The sequence below is a fragment of the Carcharhinus amblyrhynchos genome, chromosome 29 (assembly GCF_965287045.1).
Source record: "Carcharhinus amblyrhynchos chromosome 29, sCarAmb.v2.hapA, whole genome shotgun sequence".
Lineage (NCBI taxonomy): Eukaryota > Metazoa > Chordata > Chondrichthyes > Carcharhiniformes > Carcharhinidae > Carcharhinus > Carcharhinus amblyrhynchos.
Window position 1 is genome coordinate 12,719,525 of NC_137352.1, and position 20,713 is coordinate 12,740,237.

General features: G+C 40.9%; 1 protein-coding gene across 3 annotated transcripts in view; it reads right to left on the reverse strand.

The window, feature by feature from the left end:
• Positions 1-20,713, reverse strand: part of cadm1a (cell adhesion molecule 1a) — a 437,492-nt gene that overhangs the window by 41,302 nt on the left and 375,477 nt on the right. For all 3 annotated transcript variants that reach the window (XM_080214513.1, XM_080214514.1, XM_080214515.1), the window contains 2 exons: positions 18,222-18,388; positions 8,446-8,514 (listed from right to left, as the gene is read on the reverse strand). In XM_080214513.1, coding sequence (XP_080070639.1) covers positions 8,446-8,514; positions 18,222-18,388 — 236 coding nt within the window. The remainder of the gene's footprint in view (positions 1-8,445; positions 8,515-18,221; positions 18,389-20,713) is intronic.

The following is a 20,713-nucleotide window of genomic DNA, read 5'->3' on the forward strand; positions in this document are numbered from 1 at the left end:
TAAACTGATTGAGCAGTGATCTGGACCAATTATTGAATTATTTAGATAAATTTATATTGTTCTTTCCAGGATAAGTTTAAGTATTTAAACTATATCTGATTATAGTTAGCTAATCTCTTTTAAAAAACGTTACAATTATGAATAATTTTCCAACCAAATTTGATATCAGTTTTGCATATTAATTTGAAAGAACACAAGTCAGGTCTGCAGTTAGCAAATAAGACACCCCTCCTGGACTTGTGGAAGCTTCTAATAAAGGCTCTTCCCTTTTCTTAAAATTGGGTTGCCTGAAGGAAAGAACAACTCAGCAAAAAGCAGAGCTTCATGTCGCAGTCCAGGCACATTTTCCAGAGACAGTACTGCTACTTGTGAGCCAAATCAGGATGACTGCCCAATCTAATGCAACCCCCCTTCAAATTCACTGACATGTACAGGTAGATAGGATTAAAAAGGTCACTTAACAGATAGCCAACGAAACAACACCCTACTATTCCGTCTAATTTGCATTAAAATTTAAAAACTGTTCTGAGGTTTGAAGGGATAACGGTTGGGCCAATTTATCTGGGGAAGCTGCAAAATATTCAGTGAACAAATTAGAAATTCTGCTTAAAGAAACATTTATTAAATAGGGATTACTCTCCGTGCATCATTTGGTAAATTAGAACAAGAGGTTTTTGAAAGCAGAAGACTTTTACATAAAGCATTCTGCAGCACTTTGCAATGTAACGGATGAGGTAATATTTGGGTTGCCTGGAAAGAATTAATTTAAAAAAAATTTTGGCATAATTTCACATTTGGTAATTTCAAAACCATCAAAACAATGGGATAAGTTGCTAACTGGTGTAAGCCTAGGCATGAAAATCTATCCTAAATATTTATTCTTCCTCCTTCAATGTCAATCCCTATTTTTAAGCAGCTTTAGATTTACAGAATGTATTTTGCTTGGCTTAATTTAATAATGTGAAAAAAAAACCCAAATGAAATCTAAACTACAATTGCCAACCAGGTGTGAACTGAATCTGTAACAAACTGCCTTGTCTGTACGTTCCCCCCTCGCCTCTTGTTAGAATGCGTTGCATGCAGCATTACAGTGATAGACCCAGAAACATTCATGCAGGGATACAGCAAGAATCCGTAAACGTAACCAACTAGAGCAGCAGGCTTTCCGCATTTGACCAGGGGCAGCCAGAATAGGATTGTTGCATTGGCATTTGAGTTTTAAATCAGAATTTCATTTAATAATCTTACAACGAAGCATTATTAACTGCAAAATCGTTAATTAGCATGCCTTTGAGCATTGAGCTGCATTTAAAGTTTATTTCAAGAAAGGATAGAATAGGTCACATCTGTCCTCAGTGTCAATAAAATGGGAGCCTTACTATTATCCATCCCTTTCAAGGATAATGAATAGCATCTCCATCATCAGCTCTTGTACACGCCAAGTACCTGAGGCCCATGTAAGCGTTTTCTGACACATTTTTGACTCGCTTGTGGGAGTGATTCTTTGTATTATAGTTTAAGAACCTTTTACCCGGCAAGTGGATTAAAGATCAAGGTTATTGTTTTGAACAGAGCTGGAAGAACACATGGTCTCACAGAATTTCGAGTTTTAGTTTGACAAAAGGACTTTTGACCATATGATGCATATTTGAAACTAACTATGGAATTGTAGGCTTCGAGTGCCAAACAGACGGCCTTCACCAGAACAGTTCTCTAATCAAAAGACACCTTTGGAGATGTAATAGCATGAGTTGCTTCTTCAGTATGATGGGGGGGGGGGGGGGGGAACTAACATAAATACATTCTTCCAACTTTGTTTCAAAGCTGAGGTAAATATGTGTGTACAAAATATAGGAAATTCTTTTATCCGTTTCATTTTCAGCCATTGTACTGTACAGTTAAGGAGACAGGAGATAAATAGATGATCATATAGGCAGCCTGGTCCCAGGACACTGCCAATGTCATAGGAGGTTCTTCATGGCAGCTCACGACAAGCCTTCCTCAGATTCATCCTCCTGTAAAGTACGTACCTTGCTCTCGGGATGTCTCCCCCTCGCAGCAACCTAGATTGGGACCTGCAGAAGGGAATTGATGTTGCTTCGCTATGACGTAACCCCCACTATCAATTTGTATCACCGTTAAGGTTTCATTTTGTTGGCACCACTGCTTGCTTAACCAGTGGCTTCAGCAGATCCTGATTAATGGAACACTCCACAAGGGGCAGCCCAGGCTGAAATTGGAAGGCTCCAAAAATCAAAAGACTCACAATTCTGAATTCTCAACACAAGGACACTGAATGCATGTGCCATAAATCAAAAGCAATTTAATATGACAAAACTTTTTTTTAAGAAAGCAAGGCAGGTTTTACCCCATCCAATCTTGGGCCAACAAAATCGAGAAGTGTTTTGTGGCTGCAAAAATAACCACTCCTCAGAGGAGAGTGCTTTGACAGTATGATGTTCAGGAACATGAATGAATCACTGCAATCTTCAAAAGCACAAAATTATCCTGTCATAACATTCTTGATCATAATGAAGTAGGTGACAAGGACAAATAAGTCAATGCATATCCTGCAGGAACTTGTAAATGATAATAAGAGAAACAGAAAAGCTGGTCAGAATTTGAAATATGAGGCAGGATTTTCGAAAGGATAACAGACGGAGAAGCAATACAATGCAACGGCGGCACTGTGCTTGTCCGTGGCAAATACATAAAGAATTCATGCTGGCCGCAAGAATTGGATGAGTGCAGCAGTTTGTGTTGAAGTGGAGAGGTAATTAATTCCACAAATTGCCCTCACTGATTATCATGAGTACTCATTGCCCGAAGAAGCCAATCAGGGCATTAATTCAAATTGATCTTCTGGTGGCAAACTTGGTCTTTGGTAACGTGAAGGAGAAAGTGCCAAACAAGAGAACCTTTTTGTTTCTGAAAACTTTGGGAATAACTGTTCATTTGCACTTCAGTCCAACGGCAATAAGGATTCACTGGGAGACTTCAGCATTCAATCAGTGGCAGGGCTATCAGAGCTTCAGGAGTAATTACAATCGCCATGCAAGCAGCTTCCTCTTTCACTGAACAGGATATCACTTTAAAAAAAAACTCATTACTCCACTGGGAATGAAAGAAGGCATTTCAAATGGTTGACGTTCCCCAGGATTGCTAGCTCAATATTGTTTAATACTGCAATCTCTGTTCTGGTTTACCTACACTGGTTAAATGAATACCACAACCAAAAAAGGTTAGATAATAATTCTATCCTTTTTCTTAACCTGAAAAAAAAACTAAGCTTAAAACTTGTATCCTTTAATTTGCATGCACGCATTACAGTCCTCATAGAGACCGATAACCTTTAAGATATCTGCATATCCACCAACTATCTGGAAGGATCATACAACAATACATCAAGCTTTAAGACTTTTATCGTAATAAACAAACCAAAAGCAACATTGTCTAAACACTACTCATTAGACAACTCGTACTTTAAACTACAGAAAAGATTCATTCTCCAGGAACCAAAGATCATGGTTTGCTTCCTTTGACCTTTTCCAGCCAGATAACTTCTCATCATCAAATTGATTTTCACGGTGAGGTATTCTTCCCTGTGGCAAAAGCTAGGTGAATCTTCCAGCCTCCTTTAAATCATTGCAAACCTGATCTGTACAATCTGAGCCTCAGCTCCCACCAACATTCTGCATGGTGAACAATTCTTTCTCTGCACAGACAGACTGACCTCTGCGAGGTTCAAGGGTATCTTTAGAAAAACCCTGTAACCCAATCTTACAGTAGTTTGGTTTTGACTTTTGCCCTCGCAAAGCCCATCTCCTTGGCTATATAATCACATGGCTCTTACATTCAGGTAGATGCTCTAACTAATTATGGCTTAGACCCCCAACTTAGCTCTGCCTTGAAATTTAATAGACAATTTAAAGCATAAACGTTTACAAAACTTGACATTCTTAGTACCTTATTGAATCTTAGGGACCAACAATTTACTCAGAATTATCACAGATGCCCTTGTCTTTTTCCACAGGTGTGTTTTTGCACCTTTCTCTCAGTAAATCTACCTGGGCCTCATTGCCCCCATAACAACCAAGCCACATGGGGTTGTTATCAAGCAGGTTTTGGTGCAAGCCATTTGAACCTCTTCACTACTCTATTTTACCTCAAATTAAACAGACAGTTGCAAAACAAAATGAGCTTATTCTCCTCGCATTTGTAACATGCTGAAGTCAAATGTATAAGATGAACGCTGAACTTGGAATAAACAACTAGAAATGAGTTCAGAAAAAAAAGGGTTGTTCGATTCTAAAGTTTGCTTTAATAGCCGAGGAAATTGATGAGTTTAGCGCCACATCCAGGAAGTAACAAAACTAATAACTTTTACTAATTGCCCACACGCCTGTGAGAGAATTACAATGTTTCAGAGACTTAAAAGATAAAACAAATTACTGTGGATGCAGGGATCGGAAACAAAACCAGAAAATGCTGGAAAATCTCAGCCAGGTCTGACAGCGTCGGTGGACAGTGAATAGAGCTAACAAAAATGATGCTGGTTTGAGTCTGCATGACTCAAGCTCTATTCTCTCTTCACGGGTGCTGTCAGAACTGCTGAACTTTTCCAGCATTTTCTGCTCTTGCTGCCTTAGAAGATAACTTGGGGGAAAATAACTTCAGGGGACTCATGCCTCGACAGCAAGGATATTAAAAATATGTAGATATATTGAAGCTTTAAACTTGCCCTTTTATCCTCCTTGTACCCCCATGTATCCTTATCCCACCCTTTGCTCATAGCCACCACTTTGGCCCGGTAGATTTAGGCAACTGATAGCAGTGATTGACAGTGGCATTGGAGGTACTTGGGGCACAGCGAAACCTCCATCATTTCTGACCTGTGTTGAAGTGAGATGCCTCTGTGGCCCATGGTACTGAGAACTTGCTTCAATTACTACCTTTACTGATATAGGGGTTTGAAGGATGCGTCGGCGTGGAGGTGGAAATGGAGAGTTTCCATTGGAAGTAGTTGATACCCAAGCATGACTTAACCTATCCCCAATGTCTTGATCTATCTTGGAATCTGTTACTCAGCAACCTCTCAGTCTAACTGTGCAAGGATCATCCAACTCCACAGAAAACTTGGCTTAAATTTTGACTTTTTAGATACTTTGCATAAAAGTTGTGATAAAAATTGATCTGTGACAGTAACTGTCAACTGGATTAATACTTGAAAGGGAGAAAGTTGAAAGCTGATAAAGAAAGGGCAAGAACTGGGTCTAACTGGATTTCTCTTTCAAAGAACCAGTAAGGACAGAAATGGGTTCAAATGGCCTCTTTCTAAAATTATCTGAAAGACAGTCCGCCATAGAGGTTACTTTAGAAATAATTACTTTATATTAACTCTACCAACTGCAAGGAAATAGCAGTAATTGGGATAGCATGGGCAAGATTCCTGTCAATTGACAAAGATCAATTTCAATGTATATAGTTAACAGCTTTCTGTAATTGTTCTGTACAGCTGTTTAGAGCATAGCTCCCTTTTCAATGGTTCGCTAATGCAAAATCATCAAGAACTTCAGATAGCCTTTAGCACAATTTCTATCAACCTAGTTTCTATGCAGAAGGTGCGCGGATCCAATTTTCGCCCAACGGAAGAAATCCATTTGTTAGGTTTGTCAGAGAAAAGCTCCAACAACATTAAAGCCAAATGTAGGACTGAAATTTTCAAAAGGACCAGATTAATCACGTATTATTCCATGGGGTTACAGCATTCAGACCACCTTTTCAGAAATCCTCACCTTCCACTTTGCTGGATTATTTGAGAAAGGAAATCAAATGGTTTTGAAAGTGAAACTGCAGATTTACTTGTCTTTTCTTTTTCCCTCCCCACATCCCAGTTTCTTGGTTGCTTCTAGCATGGTTTCCTGTTTAAGAGGGCAAACCACTGGGCACAGAATTCTTCAGCTTCTGGTGCTGATGTTTTGTTGCCAGTGAGCAGGCAGACTAGGAACCCACCAAGTTACAATAATACAGTGTGGAAAATGTTTATCTCCACCTTGGGGCATCATCTGGCCAGATTTGCGCATATAATGGGTTGCTGAAATTGGAATTCTGATTACATTTGATTAACACAACAATGATGTGTCAGTGTAGACTTGATGGGCGGAATGGTCTCTTCTGCACTGTAGGGATTTTAAGATTGAAAGTACAGTCTATGTCGCTTCTAAGACTAAATATTCTATGACACTCTCTATAGGGGATAGGTTCATTCCTTGTAAGCTGTTTATGGAATCATACCATTCCAGCTTTAGGCACACAATGCAATCTCTCGCCTGTATTGAGTAATTCAATTATGAGAATCCGTCTCAGTTCTCAATTCAGACAAAATCTCTTGGTGTAAGCGATTGCAAACAGTCCCATGAACTGCTTCTGTACAAGAACAGCTGGGAGTGTGTTCCAAGGCAGAGTTGGGAGAACAATATCACTCCATTACACTTTATGGCATCATTTTAATCCTATAATGTCACTGACCTTTTACCTTTTACAGAATGGAGACAGATTTTCTTTATTTTCCTAAGGGATGGTTTTATTCAATTCACTGAGCAACATCCAATGATCAGGGCCACTACTTAGTTATGTCAAGGGGCCATTTGTGAATTACGACATCAGCTTTAAATATCACTTTAATTTAGATTGTCTCATTGATATTCTTGGTTCTGTCAACTCTACAATGTATTAAAATGGAGTTGAAGTCTCCCCTTTTCCTCAGGACTATTCGGACCAGATGAATCCATTATCGCCTAAGTTTGAGAGAAAGGTGCTTCACAAACCCTTTTGGAACACAAGGGTGCAAGAGTAGGCCATTTGGCCCTTCGAGCCCATCCCACCATTGAATGAGATCATAGCTGGTCTTCACCCTCAACTTCACCTTCCCACATAATTCCCTTCCTACTCAAAGATCTTCCAATCTCAGTCCTGAATCTATTGAATAGCTTTGCATCCACAGCTCAGGAGCATGGAAAATTCCAAAGACTCACAACCCCCAATGAAGCAATTTCTCCTCAGCTCAGTCCTGTATTCTGTGACTGCAGCCCCTTGTTCTAAACCACCCAGTCAAAGAAAATACTCTCCCAACATTTATACTGTCAAAGTTCCTGAAGAATTTCATTTTGCCAAGCATGTGATGCAATGGAATGAATTATTGTGTGCTGTCTTTTTTACATTTTAGCTTTTTACCTTTCACAGAATCCCAACATGCAGAAGGAGGCCATTTGGCCCATTGAGTCTGCACTGACAACAATTCCACCCAGGCCCTATCCCCACAACTGCACTTATTTACCCAATGTCCCAAGGAGTAATTGAGCATGGCCAATCAACCAAACACATACATCTTTGGAGTGAGAGAAGAAACCGGAGCACTTGGAGGAAACTCACGCAGGCAAGGGGAGAACGTGCAGACTCTGAACAGACACCTGATGCTGGAATAGAACCTGGGACCCTGGCACTGTGAGGCACCAGTGCTAACCACTGTGGCACAATGCCACCATCGTGTCCAAACCGAAAAATAGTGGAAAGGCATATTTTTAATTCAGGTAGTAGTGCTTCTCAGCATTTAAAAAAAAAAATCAAATAGTTGGCATTTGCCATTCTTCACATGAACTGGGCGGCAGAGTGGTTAGCCATACTGCCTCACATCGCCAGCAATCCAAGTTCAACTCTCAGCTTCAGTCACTGTCTGTGTGGAGTTTGTACATTCTCCTCTTGTCTGTGTGGATTTCCTCTGGGTGCTCCAGTTTCCTCCCACAGTCCAGAGATGTATGGGTTAGGTGGATTGGCCATATTAAATTGCCCCTTAGTGTCAGGGGGACTCGCCAGAGTAAATGCATGGGGATATGTGGATACGTGGGATTGTAATCGGTGCAGACTCAATGGGCCGAATGGCTTCTTCTGCACTGTAGGATTTAAACTGAATCCTACACTTGGCATGAAAAAGAAATGCTGTTTCAATGTTACATCTTTGGATTGATGCTATAACGCTTTATCAGTAGAAACCTGCTTTTGTCAGGAGTGCCCTTAATCAAACTAAATAACTAACAACAACACTGTGGGCCATCAAAAAAAAATCTGCTTAGCGGAGAGGCAAGAGTTTGTTTTTGAAAAGTGATCCTGAATTGCAAAGCATTTTTTAGAGGATTGGGTAACATTTCCTCTGAAGACACAAGCATGCAGCAGTCACAACATCGCAATCTGTCAATACACAACTAACAGCCACACTGTTGGGGAAACACATTCAATGTGAGGTGACAATTTAACTTGTACCCTGAAGCTCTGTCAGTGGGGTTCAACTTCGATTCTCAACAAACTGCTGCTGATCTTCCAATGCACAAAAGGGAAAAATAAAATATAGAGAGAAAGGGCAACAAGCAAGATGGTATGTGGGTACTGTACCTTCGGAGATGGTGGGGATGGTGGTAGTAGTGGTGGTTGTAGTGGGAGGTGGGGTAGTAGTGGGTGCATCTAGATGGTAAAAAGGAAAAAATGAATAAAAACACAAATGAAATACACAACATCTTTCCACATGAAATCACAAAAAAATGAAAAAAATTGCAAATAAATAACATACGCTAATTTCTTTGGCTCGTGTGATGGCTTTTTCCAATTGCTTTCCCTTCCCTTCAAAACATGTACCATTCCCAACCGTGTCAGAAATAGTGACATAAAACAGAAATGCCATAAGCTTCATCTAACACTCAAGAAATGGAAGCAACCACAACTTGTCGATAAACCCCAGATGGCTTTTTAATGTGCTTCCTCGCATTCTTCGCAACTTTTCCCAGGTATTGAAATAATTACTGTGCATTGCTAATGGCATTGGATTTAAGATGTTTTATGCCAAGATATAGGCTTAACATCAAAATCGTATTTAGTGAGCAATTCAATGTAGCAAAACACCTCAGTGTGATGAGATGTCATTAGCTTGGAGATACTGCTGAGCGTGGTGCCTTAGATATGGAAGGAATGCAAGAAGAAGTGATGAAAGGTCACATTAACCGCTTTAACTACAATAGCTTCTGAATTCTGGACTTTGCTTTCTCTTTTAAAAAACGGTCAATTCTCACCACAGTATACTCTTGATCAATATGCTCTTGGTTGCCAGGGAAGTGACGGCCCAGTGGTATTATCACTAGACTATTAATCCAGAAACGCAGCTAATGTTCTGGGGACCCGGGTTCAAATCCTGCCATGGCAGATGGAATTTGAATTCAATAAAAATTAATATCTGGAATTAAGAATCTACTGATGGCTGTGAAACTATTGTCGATTGTCAGAGAAACCCATTTGGTTCATTCATGTTTTTTATGGAAGGAAATCTGCCTTTCTTACCTGGTCTGGCCTACATGTGACTCTTGAGTCACAGCAATATGGTTGACTCTCAACTGCCTCCAAGGGCAACTAGGGATGGGCAATAAATGCTGGTCAGCCAGCGATGCCCATGTCCCACAAATGAATTTTTAAAACTGTCAGTAAGTAAAGGGACAATTATTTTTAAACAGGCATTATCTCAGAGTGCATTAGGCAAAAAATGTAGGTGGGAAGACGGGTAAAACCTATTTAACAATTTCAATTCAAAAAAAGTCCCTCAGGCCACAATTTATAAAGTAATCCACTGCAAAGTGAATGCCTAACAGCATTGTGGCTGTGCCTACATCATCTGGACTGTAGAGGTTCAAGGAGGAAGCTCACTCACCATCCTCTCAAGGGCAATGAGGAACGGGCAATAAATTGCGGCCTAGCCAACAATATCCACATCCCATGAGCAAATGATATAAAGAAGCTTTAATTGTACACCCTCCTTTTGACAGGCGGGTGATTCAACAGGGCATTCAAGAGCTTCAGGAAGGGCAAGAAATAATTTGCTGGAGATCTTAATGCCATGATGGAAAGATGTAGGATGGAAACTGGACTGTTCCACCCAGGTGGAAGAGAAGGGCTTGATCATTTACCACTTTTATGGTAGTACTGGTGACCCATGGCATATTAGGTGAAAATTAAATGAACGGAAAATGAAAGATGTCAAAAAGGCAACCTCCCTACAGCAGCAATATTACTTTTCAGAAACATTGCAACAAAGCTTATTGGCGGATTGAAGCCATTTTGATAATGAATGGAAATTGTGCCAATATTATGGAACTGTACTTTATATGTTTTAAACCAATGAAAGTTTGAATTTAACCAAATATAGGTACAGGAAATAAAAATGCTTTTTGAAGAATTTGGCTCTGTTTCATGCTAAGGATGTTCTTATTTCAATTTTCATCACGTGTCTATCACAGTCTCTCATTGTCATGATGCAGTTTGATAAGGGGAGTGAAAAAAACCTGTATTTACTGTAAATTCTTAATCAAGATCAATTAAAAATTTATTTGTGATGGAACAAATTCTTGTTCAAGATAAAAATCAATGTTTAAAATTTCTGAACCAAAACCAGGAAATGAATCATCAACTTTACGTGGCCCTTTGTGGGGGATGTTTACTGTTAAGTTAAATACAAAAACAAGGAGGCAAGTGTGCAGCGGGACCTGGGTGTCCTTGTGCACCAGTCACTGAAGGTCAGCTTGCAGGTGCAGCAGGCGGTAAAGAAGGCAAATTGTATGTTGGCCTTCACTGCAAGAGGTTTTGAGTACAGGAGCAGGGATGCAATTGGCCTTGGTAGGGCCTTACCTAGAATATTGTGTGCCATTTTGGTCCCCTTTTCTGAGGAAGGACGTTCTTGCTTTCGAGGGAGTGCAATGAAGGTGATTCCGGGGATGGCGGGACTGATGTATGAGGAGAGATTGACTAGGTTAGGCTTGTTTTCACTGACACTCAGATGAATGAGGGGGTTCTCATTGAGACTTATGAAATTCTAACAGGACTGGACACTGTAGATACAGGGAGGATGTTCCCGATGGTGGGGGAATCCAGAACCAGGGTCACAGTCTGAGGATTTGAGGTAGACTATTTAGCTCGGAGGTGAGGAGACATTTCTTCACCCAAAGAGTGGTGAGCCTGTGGAATTCATTGCCACAGGAAGTAGTTGATGCCAAAACATTTAATGTATTCAAGGGGCAGCTGGATATAGTGCTTGGGGCAAACAGAATCAAAGGTTATGGGAAGAAAGCAGGATTAGGCTATTGAGTTGGATGGTCAGCCACGTTCGTAATGTAAGATGGAGCAGTCATGAAGGGTCAAATGGGCTCCTCCTTTTCTTATCTTCTATGTTAGTGCTGGAATCCCACCACCATATTTATTGGGATGTGAGTGCCATTGGTGTGAACAGAATTTATTGCCCATTCTTATTTTTTACTTTAATTCCAATCAAAAAAGCCAATTCAAATCCAATCACAGTCCCCAAATGAGAGACAAACAAGATCCAAGCTGACAAGACAAGTGGTGAGCCACCTATAACTGACTGGCTAATAATGCCATTTTAGAGGGCAGTTAAGAGTCAACCACATCAACGTGGGTCCAGCGTCATACGTAGGCCAGACCCAATGATGGCGGCAGATTACCTCTCGAAAAACATCAGTGAACCCATTGGAATTTATGACAATCCAGTAGTTTCTTCATATTTACTGAGACTAGCTTTTTATTCTGGATTATTAATTCATAGAATTTAAATTCTCCCACCTGCCACGATGGGATTCAAACTTGGGCATGCAGAGCATTCGGCCTGTCTGCTGGGTTACTAAGCCGGTGACGTTACCACTATTCAACCGTCCACGTTTAGCCAAATGGGAGTAGTCCAGTTTGAATTGTGAAGCAAGTTGTTCCAAATTAGTTTGTACTTGCTGTGAAGTGGCTACAGCGTCCTTACAAATCGCCCACAGACGTCTAAGGTCTTGGCACTTGTCCTCTGCTACTTGCACATAGCACATCATTACTGAAATAACTCATGATGCATTTTTTAGTAAATTATCACATTACAGTGGGATAATCACAAGATATGTCTTGAAAAAGCCATCATCCGAACCAGAAAACACTGCTACGTAAATGATTGGGGTTTTTTTTTGGGAGGGGTTGTGGAAGGGAGTGTTTCTTTAATCTAACAAGGGGGAAAATCGATCCAAAACTTATTCAAATTAAAAATGAAAGTGAAAATTGCCACACAGCAGGAGTTTCATGGAAGGGAGAAGGAAATTCATAAAGGGGTTGGTTGGCCCACACTGCAAATTTAAATTTCTGTTTGACAATGGCTCTGACATTTCTCCAAATAGAAGATGCCTAATGCATCAGGTCTGCCTTATTGGTAGTGAACAAATAATGCAAACCACTATCCTCCTCCCACCAACCACAGTTTCGATAAAATATTAATCCCGTTTCATACAAGCAGAACATTTAATTCACGGGCATTACCCTTTAGAAAGAGGAAGCACCTATAAATAGGTCAGACTCATCCGTGTGAGGAACACTCTCACAAGAATTAACACCGCGCTTTGTGGTGTTACATATAATGTGAAAGTAACTCAATTTGCAGAGAGATCGAAAATATGCACAGAATGAACAAAAGCATTGCTGCTTTCACACGGAAACTCCTGCGTGTGCCATGAATGTCATGGAAATAGATGATAAGAGTTGAAACACAGATCTACAATAGTACAGCAGCTGCAAAAACTCAACACAGAAAAGATGAGCAATTTTTTTAATATGTCCTTGTGCTGAATTTTAATTAATACAAAGTGCTCGAGGTGACATTTTGCCTGATTTTTTTTTGCTGTGAATTGAAATCATTTTGTTAAAAAAAAAAGGTGAATTACATTTACATTTGCTCGCATCAAATGCCAATTTTGGCATAAATTATTAACGCGACGTCACTTTTATTAAATGTTAGCAATGACAACAATTAGCAATAAATAATTCTGATCTCCCTGTAAGTGTGAAATTGTTAATCCACGGGTAACGAAAACCAATGTATTTTGGAACACATCAAATAAAGGGTTAACATTTTGATACCAGTCCGTGGATTGTCCCAGCACATTTCATAGTTAACACAGATAGGAACAAATTGATTGGATTTAACGCTGGATGGCAGTTGTCTTTCTAACCGGTCTGATTTATTTTGGGTCCGCACACACCACTCTGCATCACTACCCCGCACTCCTCATATTATAAAAAACAGGAGTGTTAAAAAGAATAATTTACCTTAGCTTTACTTTGATTTGCTTAAGCAGCCAAGGCACTGTGGGGGGGAGGGGGGGTGGGGCGGGGGGAGAGATGTAACGCTTGGAGTTACTGTGCCTGACAGCATGAGTGAGCTGGTATTAACATGCACAACTGAAGTTGGAGCACCACTGGATAAATGATCATCTCTCTAGCAATGTTAATTCAACTTGTTCACACTGCTGGGGCTCAGTAACACTCCCTGGACGGTAATCCTGAAACGCTGTCACGGATGCTTGTTTAAAAAAGTTAAACGACTGGCAAGGTAGGAATAGAAGGTAGCGCATTTAGCAATTCCTTCTAACAAAGCTTTTAGATATAAGGAGCATCAAAGGTGAGACTGCTGATTTAAACAGCATCTTACTGCTCCAGACTAGACTGCAGAGACAGAGTGAGTTAAGAGAGAGAGAGAGATCTGCAGTTTACGAGAGACATTTAGGTAGCAATTGCAATTCATATCTGAATCACAGTCTGAAAAGGGCTATTTTGCAAACTGCCTTTTGGAGCTAACCCATATAAATTATTGGGTTTTATCAGACAAGCACTACATTAAATTAATTTTGAGCATCCATCATGCAATACTAATCAAACAGAGGTTAAAAATCACACCTTTACCGTGTGGGGAAAGGAGAGGGCGGCACACCCAAGGGAACCACTGAGTACAAAAACTCCCCCCCCCAGAAACCTGTTCCCCAAGTCTGCGTGATGGGGGATTCAATATTAACACATTTGCGTTTCCGCTCGCCCAAGGCGGGCTTTTAGTGGGTAAAGGAGAGAAGCAGGTCTGAAATGGTTTGGTAGTATTTTAATCAGTCATGAATGATATGGGCTCATTCTGTAACAGCATGGAGGTACATTTAAAACGCTACACTTCAGCTGAAACTAACAGCAGGAGGAACCTGGCCAATTTCAGCGTGACAACATCAGTTACACGCTGGCTCGACACTTGCCGACAGCTAGTGAAAGGGGCATAATTCATTGCCACTGTTACGAGGGGGCTCTCGTCTTAGCGGATGGTTAGGATTTAGCTTGGGCAAAAGATAGAACTGAATTTGGCTGGAACGAGAATGTGGGCTGCCGAAATTACCAGTGGAACAGTACTCAGAATGCAGTGGCTACAAGATGAAGGAAGACTCATCTGAAAAACAGAACAAGTTGGAATGGGCTGTATTATTCCACACAGTCTGTTCCAGCTCAACATCTTTGAGAGACCCATTGAAACATTACTGCATTCCACTCTTATACTTAAAATGTGCATCATTTCCCATCTCAGTTCGAGATCAGAACAGAAGGAATGTTCCCAATTACCAATTCTTGCAGCTGCCAGCTGTTCTTGAAACAAAATGAATTCTCCAATTTCTACAGTCGACTGTATTTTGGGAGTAAAATTTCTTGGGCTATTTGTATTTTATTGATATTGGAACACATCTACGGGAAACAATGAATTTCATTTGTGCAGAGTGAACCGGTAATAGGCTGATCTCAAGAAGATACGCTGAATTCCACAATGATGGGATACAGAAACGCTACTGATGGCATACTATAACTGTCAGTGCTATTCAAGAGGAGACAGTCATGGATAAGCACCTTCCTGCTTGGTCATCTCCATTCTATTTTAACATGAATAGTATAATGCTTTGGGATTTTTCTATGGCGTGCCCTCTGCACTGTTTTCTTTAGCAAACTCAGCACTGGATATTCTGAGGTGATGCTAACCAGAGGATCGTGTTGAGAGAATGACCACCCCGTCTCATTCCTCACTCTGGGCTGAACAAAAGTTGGGTTCTCCTCTTCTGATGCCCAAATATGGGCTAAGAACTGATTGAATAGTCAGACTTGGGGGCCGGGGGGGGGGGGGGGGGGGGGGGGTGTGTGTGTGTGTGTGTGTGGAGAGCAAGCTAACCAATTTCCAGTTTCTTCCACCTTTCTTACATGGTCAAGGTGCTATAAAACATTCCCTTGCTTTGATTTACACAGCTAGCAAAGGCTAGTGTCTGAAAGGCATGCTGGTTTGGTGCACTGGCCATGCTAAATTCTTCCTCAGTGTACCCAAACAGGCACCAGAGCGTGGTGACTAGCGGATTTCCACAGCAACTTCGTTGCAGTGTTAACGTAAGCATACTGTGACACCGAGGGCCAAATTCTCCATCTCCGCTTATAGCGATAGCGAGGCACGAATGGCCTGAGAATTCTGGCCCAGAGGTCCACTGATAGCTGTTCACCGCAAGCACATCAACATATAGATCTGGCTACTTTGTGAAGGCCAGTGTTTCTGTTGTGGGCTGTGTCATCATCAGTCATTGTGGTGGAGAGGGCATTTCATTCCTCGAGGTCACCTGTTTGATGTCCAGGTATTCTGCTCAACGGCATGGTCTGAAAAATATCTCCTTTCTTTGGCTTGTCATCCACATTTGTGTCATTCTAACCACCAAAGTGCCATGGGATATTTTTCCATGTTTAAGGTGCTATATAAATGCAAGAAAATCTGAAAGGGAAGGAAATTTGCCATCCTAACCTGGTCTGATCTACATGCGACTCCAGAGTCTCGGCAAAGTGGTTGACTCTCAACTACCCATGGGTAACTAGAGATGGACAATAAATGCTGGCCTGCTGGTGACGCCCATGTCCCATGAATGGATTAAAAAAAAGTGGTTGCCAGGTTTATGCCCATTCTTTCAGCATTGGCTGCAGATTAACATCATTAAATCCTATGGAGCAAATAGACTCCAGTTGCTCCTTTGTTTGACATCACCCCAGAGAATCCACTAGAGTATTTGCTGAGATAGACAGATGGTGCTCAGGGTTCCATAGAAGATCTCAATGAAGAACACTGCTCTTTAGAAAATCTTGTCTCCAAAATTGAATCCCATTGAGATGATCTATTGGGATAGGCTCATTTTTCATTGCAGCTAACCATAAAACTACCCTTGCCTTAAATTGGGATGCATTCTCAGTGAAGTGTCTTTTACATCTGCAGCACTTCGTTCTGACTCAACAACCTTTACAGAGTCTCCCAGCGTTACTGCACTATTGTTTTGTAAAATGCAGCTGGTAGGATACTTTGAGGAGGGTGCATGCCACGCGCAAGGAAACATTATGTAATCATGCGGACAATCAATGCATTAGGTTTCAAGGACCCAGCTTATTATATACCACTTCATTATTGATTGAGAACATGATGGCGGATTAATGGAAAGCTGAATATTAATTGCATTGAGAGAAATTCACTGCTGCGTCAAGACTTTCCACAACAGATTGTACTAAATGCAACTAGGATATAGCCAGTTGTTGGCCTAATCATTCAGCAGCTGCCTGGGACTATCAAGTTATTTGCCATCAATAGAACGGACCTGATTAAGTCTGACCAAGGATCATCCAGACTCAAAATGTTAGCTCTATTCTCTCTCCGCAGATGTTGAGATTTTCCAGCATTTTCTGTTTTTGTTTCAGATTCCAGCACCTGCAGTATTTTGTCTTTATCTGATTGTGGGCAGATTTGGGGTAGCTCAACTGGGGCAGGCAAGAGGAGAGACAAGAGGTGAATTTGACAATCACCCACCACCTGAACTGGTCATCAAAGCAGCACTAACGGTGACCAGAGAGAAGTGTTTGAAATTTAAAGTTTATTTATTAGTGTCACAAGTAGACTTACATTAACACCTCAATGAAGTTACTGTGAAAATCTCCTAGTCGCCACATTGATGCCTGTCCGGGTACACAGAGAGAATTTAGCATGGCCAATGCACCTAACCAGCACGCCTTTTGGACTGTGGGAAGAAACCGGAGCACCCAAAGCAGAGGCAATGTGCAGATCCTGCACAGACAGTGACTCTCAAGCCTGGAGTCAAACCCGGTCCCTGGCACTGTGAGGCAGCAGTGCTAACCACTGTGCTGCCCCCAACCCTATTTCAGGCTAGCAGGATGAGGGGATAAATGGAGAAAATATTTAATGAGAAGTTCCAATAATCCCATGTGCGTCAACTCAATTCTAACTTGAAAGTTAGAAATATGAGGTTTGGGGGTTTTTTTGTCTTTAATTTTTGAAGTGGTTGGGGAAGGAAAGGAACCCATAGAGTGATGCTGATATTAAGCTCCAGACTTCTGAAACCAGGTGTAAAACGAGCAATATATTTTCTACTTCATTCAACGTGATCATTGAGTTAGTTCAACGCGTTGATGAGGTTACTTAACTACGTCCTGCAACCCAGTCTGAACGGCTTAACTTCCATGAAGTTTGACTCCAATGGAAAAGAGGGTGGAGGAACTACATTTGATTACATTACTTTTTTTTAACTCATTCATGGGACATGTGTGTCGCTGGCCAGGCCAGTATTTACTGCCCATCCCTTGTTGCCCTTGCTCAGAGGGCAGTTGAGAGTCAACCGTGTTGCTGTGGCTCTGAAGTAGGCCAGACCAAGTAAGGATGGCAGATTTCCTTCCCTAAAGGGCTTTAGTGAACCAGGTGGGTTTTTCTGACAATGGTTTCATGGTCATCAATAGATTCTTAATTTCAAATTTTTTTTTATTGAATTCAAATTGAATTCACCTACCGTGGAGGGATTTGCAATCAGGATTAATAGTCTAGTGATAATACCACTAGGCCATCGCCAAATATTTGATTAACTATTTAGCACGTACTAGCCGGAATGGGCTCAACATCAACGCAGATAGAAAAATGCTAAGTGCTTTATGAACATGGGGCATTAATCCTTGCCATTGAAAATTTAGTGGTATACATTAAGTACTGGATCCACACTACAATTACACAACATACTTTTAAAAAGCATATTAGATTCATGATTAGTAAATAAAAGCATCTAGGAGCATTTTCATCTCAAAATCACTGTCATTTTTATACATTCCATTACTTTTTTTTTCCTCATTTACTTTACATCCAAGAAACAAATTACATTTCTAACATGCAAAAGCTACTAGTGACAAAAGCTATTTAAAAAGGCTAGCATCTGGCAGAGAGAGAGAGAAAGAGAAAGAGAACCCAAGTTTTAGATGGGAATTATACATACCATAGACAAACAAGACATAATCAGCATATGATTCCCCAACATCGTTGAAAGCCTTGCAGCGGTAGGTCCCATTGTCAGTTTTGTTTAGAGACTCAATGACTAAGTTGTCAGTCAAAATAGCACGATCAGGTATTTCATCATCTAATCGTTGCCAGGTGAGTTTAGGCCTGTGGGACAACATTGGTAAGACTGAATTTAGTATAGCGTTCAACTTTCCTCCCTTTCTTTCTCAGCTGATGTCCGTGATGGGAATATCCAAATGAATAGGTTGAAATCTTAAAACTTTAGATTACTACACTTTAGAATTCAGAAAATGGATACAGGCTAACACATAGCCATTTTTACTCAGAAGCCTTCATACACAGAATAAACAGACTGGTTTTAAAACTCAAAAACTCATTCATACAATCTACCAGAGACAGTTCTTTCTTTCTCTGAGGTAAACTTCAGGTGCCCGTCTCTGTGGAGTTTGCACATTATTCTTAGTGACTGTTACGGTTTCATCCAGGTGCTCAGGTTTCCTTCCACAGACCAAAGATCATAGAATCCTACAGTGCAGAAGGAGGCCATTCAGCCCATTGAATCTGCACCAGTCACAATCCCACCCAGGCCTTATGCCCATGACTGTATGCATTTACCCCAGCTAGTCCCGCTGACACTAAGGGGCAATTTAGCATGGCCAACGCATCTAACCCACACATCTTTCAGACTGTGGGAGGAAACTGCAGCACCTGGAGGAAACCCACACAGACACAGGGAGAACATGCAAACTCCACACAGACAGTGACCTGAGGCCGTAATTGAACCCGGGTTCCCTGATGCTGTGAGGCAGCAGTGCTAACCACTGTTCAGCTGTGTCGCCCATGTATCGGTTATATGGATTAGCAATGCTAAATTGATCCTTTGTGTCCCAAGATGTACAAGTTAGGCAGATGGACCATGGTAAATGCACAGGATTACAGAGGGTAGGGTGGGGCGGGTTGGGGTGGATGGGAAGAGGGTCTTGATGAGCTGAATGGCCCCCTTCTGCACTGTAGGGAATTTATGATTCTTTTATTGCCTTATTCACTAGCAAAGGAAATTTAGGGAAGATTAATAACGACACAACCTCGGGTTGCCACTATCAATTAAGACGACATCCCTAGAACTTAGCTCAGTGAATGAGAATTGAACATGATCAGACAACCTGTTATAAAATATACCGTAAGCTGAAGAAGAAAGAAACATTTAAAAATTTCTCCATCAAAAGTTTCAAAAAGAAATCAGGAATGATATTAGGTAAAGACCAACTTTAACAATTATATAACAGCGAATTACAAGAACTAATCAAGAAGAAGGAATTTAATTAAAGAATCAATGTCCATAATTGCTAAAGGTGATGTATTCCGTTTGAGAAGGGGATAAACGTGCTGTTTTTTTCCCTAAGAAATCAGAGGTAGTGTAGATGCATTTCAAATATATTTTGAAACCTCCAATATGTCTCCAGTTGTGTGTGTCAGCGGGGCAGAGGGGGATATTGTAAATTAGAATTCTTTTTGTGTCCTGTTCCTGGGACAACTGAAACACCAGCAGATTTAAGATAAAACATTACTTTGAATGATTTTAGCTGTAGCATTGTGCAATAAATTCTTTTTCAATGGTTTCCCTGTTAGAACGAAGGCCATCATCTTTTATAGTCGTTGACATTGTGATGCACATAGTCACTTTGAAGTATCGCAATGGCCCAGTGGTTGCCTCTCAGCACCAGAGATCTGGGTTCGATTCCAGTCTCAGATGACTGTGTGGAGTTTGCACGTTCTCCCTGTGTTTCCGTAGGTTTCCTATGGATGCTCCGGTTTCCTCTCACAGTCCAAAGATATGTAGGTCAGGTGGATTGGCCATGTTAAATTGTCCCTTAGTGTCCAAAGATGTGTAGGTTAGGTGGACTGGCCATGGTAAATGCACAGGGTTATGGGAATAGGGCAGGGCGGTGGGCCTGGGTAAGATGCTCTTCGGAGCAAACGGTCTCCTTCTGTGCTGCAAATGGTTCTTTAATAAACTTATAAATAAGTGAGCAAAGTATAACTTCCTTGACGTGTTTCTGTAAGCAATTTTAAGAACTCAACTTTCTTGTATTTTCTGAAAGTGAGAAGATAAAATTTTTGAAGAGAAATCCCAGGACCCTTACAACATCCGGATTATTATAACCCGGCTGATAAGTTATTCAGCAGTCTCTCTGGATGAAGGTAATAGCTCGAGAAAGTTATCTTCCTTGTGGGTGAGGTAGTTCACTTTCTCCGACTCAAACTAAGTGGGTGGAGTGGCTGTTTCAAATGAGGAGGATTGTGGAGGGAGTGTTTCTGATCTCGGTTGGTCCCTACTGGGGCTAGCAATTGTAATTCACATCTGATTTCATACCTTCTCATTGCAAATCATCAGAAACTTGTCGCGAGAAGGAGACTTTCCCCAGTCATAAATTGTGAAGTTTTACAACTCAAATTTCAGATAGACTC